At 38.2% G+C, this 7,108-nt stretch overlaps 1 protein-coding gene across 3 annotated transcripts in view; it reads left to right on the forward strand.

Moving 5' to 3' along the window:
* The window catches only part of GOLM1 (golgi membrane protein 1), a 36,523-nt gene extending 30,246 nt beyond the window's left edge, over positions 1–6,277 (forward strand). For all 3 annotated transcript variants that reach the window (XM_058865062.1, XM_058865060.1, XM_058865063.1), the window contains 4 exons: positions 1,511–1,640; positions 2,835–3,119; positions 5,077–5,190; positions 5,497–6,277. In XM_058865062.1, the coding sequence (XP_058721045.1) occupies positions 1,511–1,640; positions 2,835–3,119; positions 5,077–5,190; positions 5,497–5,561 (594 nt within the window). In that variant the 3' untranslated portion in view covers positions 5,562–6,277. The remainder of the gene's footprint in view (positions 1–1,510; positions 1,641–2,834; positions 3,120–5,076; positions 5,191–5,496) is intronic.
* The last annotated feature ends 831 nt before the right edge of the window (positions 6,278–7,108 follow it).

The raw sequence follows: 7,108 nt of genomic DNA on the forward strand, positions 1-7,108 counted from the left end.
GAGAAGATGACCCCCACCTCAATACAACTACCTCCTTTGGGGTTATTCTGGAGAGCAATGGTGGTAATGCAGCAAGTTGATGATGAATGGGGGAGCATTCCAATTTCCAATGACCATGGAAGTAAGCAGGCAGGTAATCCCGTATCTGAGCTTATTTTTTTGTTTTCTTTTTCCTTTCAAGTCTCTCTTTGATCATTCTCATAAATTCATCTGTAAACAGCTTAGATCTGCTCCTTCCTCACTGGCCCTGGCTTTGCACTCTCATTTAGTGTTTCTAAGACGACAGTGGGGAAAGAATAATTCCATATATCAGGGTAAGCAGGGTCTTGACTGCTTGAGCAATGACCATGAAAGGAAGAGCCTGGGTGCTATAAGGGGTACCATATGGGCCACAGGGCTATGTTAGGGGAATCATGGCCACCCCATCTTTTCAAGCCTCTTCTACCTCCATTTGGCTCCAGAAGTGTGCTTTAGCTGGAGAATCACCATTCTCTACAGGCAGCTCCAGATTCCCCTCCTAGAGGATGTGTGTTCTTAATTTCACCTATGTGAAAGCGCCCAGGTACATCCCTCAGTTCACTGATCATCTTTCATTTTCACCTGGAACTAATGGTGAATCATAAGTTGAGTCCTGCTTCTCTTAAGAGGCCTAGTACAAACCTACACCCCCAAATACTTAATCCATATAGTCTGGGAGTGATTTATAGAGAGGTAGTGACATGGCAGTCCTGAGGTCCATGTTCCCCATGCTATAGATGAGGGGATTCACTGACAGGGACAGCACCAAGCACAGAACTGCCAGCCATTAGATCCAGAGATGGGGAGGAGGTGGAAGGGGGCCTCAGGTGGGCAATCATGCCAACACTGACATACAGAGAGACTATATATAGAATTCTAATTGCCCCATTAAAGATCTTCAAGATGGTGTACATCTTAGGCATAGTATCTAAGTGGGTCAGATGCTTATAGCAGTCAAGCACCAGAATTCAATACATTCTTAAGCAAGCTCCATCATGTTGAACAGATATTATTTTCTAGTTGGTTAATTTACACGTTTCTTAATCCTGCATTTAATATAGTTACAGACCAGTTCTATACAAGCCTTACTCAGCTGAAGTCTAATGATGACCAAACTCGGTTTTCCTGCCCTGTAGACTATTAATAGCAAATGACATCTGTTTATTTGCTCTGCTGACCCTGACACAGTAGCAGAACAACAGTGGATAAAAGTGGGGGTTACTGCTGTAACACTCCCGAGAATAACCAAGGACAGTAATCTTGTCATTAGCTGCAGTTAAGTAAGGTATGTTAAAATTCTCCTGATGTACAATGCTGTTAAAAACTTTACTGCATATTCAGAATTGCACGGTATTTCTATCACTAATAAAAATTTCAGTCCAAATGTTTCCAAGTGTGTTAAGATTTTTTCCCATGAAGAATTCTACTTCCCTTCCCAAATCCAGGTGTGGTTTTATAGACCAGCGCTTATCTGCATACATTCACTTTATAGGTCGATACTCAACTGCCAGCCTTGAAGCAAACAGGGTTCAAGCAGGCTGACTTGGAACAGCAGAAAAACGGTGAAGATGTTCCTAAAGCAGTACCTACACTAACAAAGACAGATCTGATGCAGGCTAAAGGTGAGATGGAAATCCTTGCCTCACTAACAGCTGGTGAACATTTAGAATAATTTTTGTACACCAGATTAAGATGAAAAAAGTGACACCAACAGTCTGAACATTAATCAGGTTTCCTGATGAAGGAAAACTTGTTTCTCTTGATTCAATTTTATTGTAGTAGGTGTGTTGCACATAAAGGAAAATATAAATATTTACAATTCTGGAGTCATTTTCTCCATTTAATATAGAGAAAATACCCAACTTTTGGAAGGAATAATTTTCAAGCATACTTAAAATTTGCTTTCCTAGTAAGTTTGACATATTCAGCCTGGTTCCCCTCCTACCTGTGGAATAGCTGAAAGGTAGATTTACAACAAACACACATCCATACTTCCCAAGTGTTGTAATTGAGAAAAACACAAGTAAGAGAAATTATACACTTGGGTTTAGGTTAGTTAAGTCTAATGACTCCTTTTTGCACTAAACTTCAGAAACTACTAATTTGGATGGACGTATCTTTGTGTGTCTCTTTTGCATAGTAGTGCGTCTTACAGAAATTCAGTTCTTAAATTTAATTACTCCTAAATGCTATCTTAAATTACAATCTTGTGAGCATGTAACTCATTTTAGAGAGCTAGTAATTGAAGACAATGTCTAAATAGAGTTTAATTGAGAAAATGTTATGATTTTTTTCAAATTAAAAGTGCAGATACATGAGAAAAAATATATATGTTAATGTCAACTAAAAATTATAGCACTCCTGCACTTTCTTCTTCATGTTTAAAAATAACAGACTTGGATACTTGCAAATCTGCCTATGTGATACTTTGTCCTGAGCTACTCTTGAACATCAAATCCATTTTATTGTTGCTAGTAAGATGTAATACACAAAAACCTGATGCTTATATAGGACACCACAATTTTTATATAAACTGATCTGTTTCACTTGCCCAATTTATTAACCGCATGTACCAAAATGTTAAGGATGTCAAAGCATGAATCTGTTTACAGAAAATAAAGTTCTCTTCTTTAGCTGTTCCCAGCAGGAAAAACATGAGTTGTCTTCCTCTTATCTCTGGAACTGATGTGATTGAAAGATATTCTTTCAGAGGAAAAGAATTTAGTGAGAAATATAAAGCATTATTTATTAAAGGTTTTTAACTTGGTGCCACACTGGAATGCATTATTTCTTTCACGCATTTTTGTTGTTTTCAGAAAGAACAGAGAGCCTAACTGACATCAGAAAACAGGAGCCTAAGGCAGAAGAGGAGCAGCTTTCTAGTCAGTTGGAAAAACCTCAAGAGTCACTCAAGGCTGCTGCAGGTCACGAGGAGGTGCTGCCTGAGTCAGAGAAGGAACCAAGTCAACCTGAGAATGAGAAACATGTAGCTGGGCAAGATATGTTAGAGCCAGCAGCAGAGCAGGATGCTGGTGAAGAAGTTGAGAGGGAACAGTTCCTAAATTACGATGATAAGCAGGACTTGCCCCCTGGACAGGCTGGTTTGTAGCATGTCATGTATTGTTAAAAACAGTAACAAAATGAAAAGTAATTAAATGAAAGTGTGGAATAGGGCATGATTTCTACAACAGTGGTGGAAGCTTAGTACAAGTTTTCATAAAGGTCATTGTGATGTTGAAGGTGTCCTGAGCAATCATGTGCAGTCTGTGAGTTAAGATGGAGGCTTCTGATTATGCAGTATGAAGCTGCCAGTCTGAGTGCCTCTGCATCACTGTAACAGCCCTACTGGCTCTCCATTGGCTCTACAGTGTTTAGGGAGATTTGCCCCTTTTTTCAGTATTGGGACATTAAAAGAACATGGTGCATCTGAAAAGGATGAGATGTTAATCATCCCACGCACTGATGAGTAGAGCGTTATTTATGCATGGATGTTTTGCAGTTAGTCTTTTTACAATGTCAGTGTGTGAATACTAGCTATTCCTATTTCAAAATAAGCTGCTATGAGTAAAGCTGTTAACTCAGGCTTTGAGTATATGAAATTTATTGTTGTGAGTCTTCAAAAACATGGATCAGATACTGTAAAGTTTTGCCAGTTTCTGGCAGCTATCAAGTGACCCTGAACTACACATCTCAAGAGCACTGAGCAGCAGAGTATTGATGCCATTTCTAAACCTGACCAATCTCTATAGACATTTGTCTGTCTTGAGGGATTTGGTCTCAGTGGCCCAAAGTATTCAAAAGGAAGCATTATAGCAGTCAGAGCAGGAATTGATGCCCACAAAAAATGCTGTTTGTTTTTCTAGTAAACGCATCCTTAGAATTATAAGTCTCAGTATTAACATTGTTGCTGACTTGGCAGGGATAAATAATCTCATCTGCATTGCTAAAACAATATTTTTCAAATTAGTCCAAGAAGATGCTGGCCAGAGCAGGCTATACCCCAAAGAGATGTAATTACAAGTTACCTAAACTGCTTTCATTTTAACGGAAATAGCTGAAAGATTAAAAAAATCATCCAACAATTAGTGCAAGGAAAAAAAAATCTCTGCCATGCAGCACAAGCAAGCTCAGTTTCAAAGGTCTGCATTTCTCAGCTATAAAGGCTAGGAGGATGTTCTTAAGGCTTTATTGTTCAAATTTACTGCATAGATTTCTTGCAGCCAAAGGAACTAAAGTAGAAAGACATCTTCAGTAGTCTGGGCATCCATCCTCTTTCAAGAAGAGCCACTTCTGAAATTTTCAGACCTTTAGGTCTGTAACTATAAAAATCTATTTGATGTGGTCTGAACATGAATGACACAAGGCTTACAATTTTCAAGCCTCTTTCTTAGCTACTTACTAACTGGAAGGCTTATCTTAAGAACATTTAGAACAGAGTCTGTGATCCATTTTAAGCGAGATTTGCTTACACCTCTCAGCTGTTACCTTTTTTTTCTGGTTGATTATTTGAAAAATAAGGACAGTAGTTTGGAAATCAGAAATGTTTCCATTTTAGTCTGAGTTCTCTATCTAAAATCTTATAATAGTTAATAAATGTTGCTTGAGAGGTGTTAATGACTGAGTGAAGAAAATCTCTTCTAGGAGAAAAGTATTTTTGTGACAACCTAGCACATCATAAAACACTTTGCACTATAATCGCATTCCACTCGCTGGAAAAACTAAAACAAGAAGGGGTTTTTAGCAATGGCTTCAGGTTTTGCCCTTTAATGTATTCTGAAATTGTGTAATGCTCTTTATGTTCATCAGAGTTCTAGCTGATTTTCCTATGCTTTCCAAATCCCAAAGGAATGTCATCCGTTTAGTTATTTTGATAGGATTTACAACCAAAGTTCCTCTGAAAATTAACACTTCAAAGGAAAAATAATATAAAAACATACTCAGAACAGCAATTCGTTCAGCAGCAAAGTAATTCTGTGGAAGATGTTTACAGTCACTCTTTTTGTGTGCAGGTGACCTTATGGTATAAAATGAAAATACTTAATTTTAATTTTTTTCCAGACAAACAGGAACGTGAAGCAGTTAACCAGGACAAGGATGTTGATTACAATTTAGATGTGAATGAAGCTGAATCAGAAACAGACAAGCAAGCAGCACTTGCAGGGACTGAAAATGGTAAAAAAGAAAAAACACCAGTTTTAACCTAAATACCACACACTGAAAATGTTAAGACCATATATTTCAAGATATCCTGTAGCAAGCTATACCTAACTAATTTCTGTTTGTTTTTTGAACTTTATGTCTACAGTGTGACTGTTTTCTGTATAGCACCACTGAACCTACTCTTTAGTGGGGGGTGTGATATCTGGTACTACACAGTATTTAACTTACAGTATTTCTTCTGCTGTTTTCTAGCTAGAACTTTCTGCGGAGAACTTCTGCCTCTTAAAGATATTTCTGTACCTTTTTTTCCCTCATTAGTTCAAAACCCTGAAGATACAAAGAACCACTTACCTGATCGTGGTGAAGGACGACAGAAGTCGTGAATAAAGGAAGTCCATGATGCAACTGAGTCACCTCTTCATCCAAATGCAGCAATGATCCAAGCAAAGTGATCTCAGAAGGTTTTGATTATCTTCTAAAGGCATGACTAAGGGCCCAAACAAAGTAGTATTTTCTTGTGACATTTTAGTACTGTTGCAGTGGGGAAAAGAGGTAAATCTCTGGAGGCTTGTTTCAAAGGAGTTTGACCTGTGCAATGACTCTCCTTCCTATCAATTATAAAACTGCAATATATAATAATATATAATAAGGAAGCAATAAAGGTAGTAACTTTTAAGTTGGCTATCTTGTATAGTCATACTACAGTAAGCTGTGTGTGGATTGGTGGTAAATGATGAGCAGTCCTCTGCCAAGGGTGGATCTCTCCTCTGAGCAATGCACAGTAGAGAAAGCCCCAGCTTAGTTTTAAGAATTTAGGAAGGAGCTGTGTTAGCGTACCAAAACAGAGAAGTATGAAAACCAGGCCATGCTGCAATCTACTCTTGTGCCTGTTCTGGCACCTTTTTACTGCAACACAGACTGAGAAAGCACAACTGTAATCCTCAGAGACTATGCAGAATGATATATGTGCCTGGGCCTCTAAATTAAATTCATAGATTACCTTCAAAGTTTTAAAAAAAAACCAAAAAGGATCCTGACAATAGCAGCTTCTTGTTAAAGAGATTAGCAAGGACGATTTTTCTGAAAGCTTTGTTGGATTCCACAAGGTCAGCACTACAAACTACTACTACAGTTTGGTTTGGTTACCCCTACCTTGCACAAGTTTAGTGTAAAAATTCAAATTCATAAACTTTTCATGACAGATGCCCTCTGAAATGGTGTACTACAACTACCCTTTACTCCACCCAGCCACTATCTTCTGTGAAAACAGAGGCACGCAAATGCTTGCCGTACAACAGCAAACTCTTTTTCATCTTAATCTGGTGTACAAAAATTATTCTAAATGTTCACCAGCTGTTAGTGAGGCAAGGATTTCCATCTCACCTTTAGCCTGCATCAGATCTGTCTTTGTTACTATAGGTACTGCTGTTCAACATGGCTAATCTCTCCTGGACTTCCAACCATACAATGCACTTACAAGACATGGCAGTGTCTCCCAAAGGTGAAGCTTTAATTGTTGTGAAGTCCTATGTTAATCACAATGTATTATCTTGTTAATGTTCTGCAGTTCTTTTCTGTAACTTGTTAAATGTAAATTAAAGACTAGTTTACTTGCTGTAAACTTAGAAATACCCTCTACTTATCACTAAGGCACCTTTAACTGCAGTTCAACCACCACGTATATCCAGCTGGTTTGAAGAAATTTTTATATTTGTGTCTGATCCCATGACCGACACCCATGTTTGGAGCGTTCTTTGTGAGTATGAACCAACCTCTGTTGAGACAGCATGGCAGCAAACAGCTGTGACTAACTTGCCAACCAGCATTCCATCGAAGAAATCACAAATTTGTCTTTGCTTTCTGTTAAAGCACTTCACTTTTTCACTCCTTTTCTGGTGTGTCATTCTTCAGTGTACTAGTTTATAGCTGC

This window comes from Poecile atricapillus, chromosome Z (assembly GCF_030490865.1).
Source record: "Poecile atricapillus isolate bPoeAtr1 chromosome Z, bPoeAtr1.hap1, whole genome shotgun sequence".
NCBI classification, from domain to species: domain Eukaryota; kingdom Metazoa; phylum Chordata; class Aves; order Passeriformes; family Paridae; genus Poecile; species Poecile atricapillus.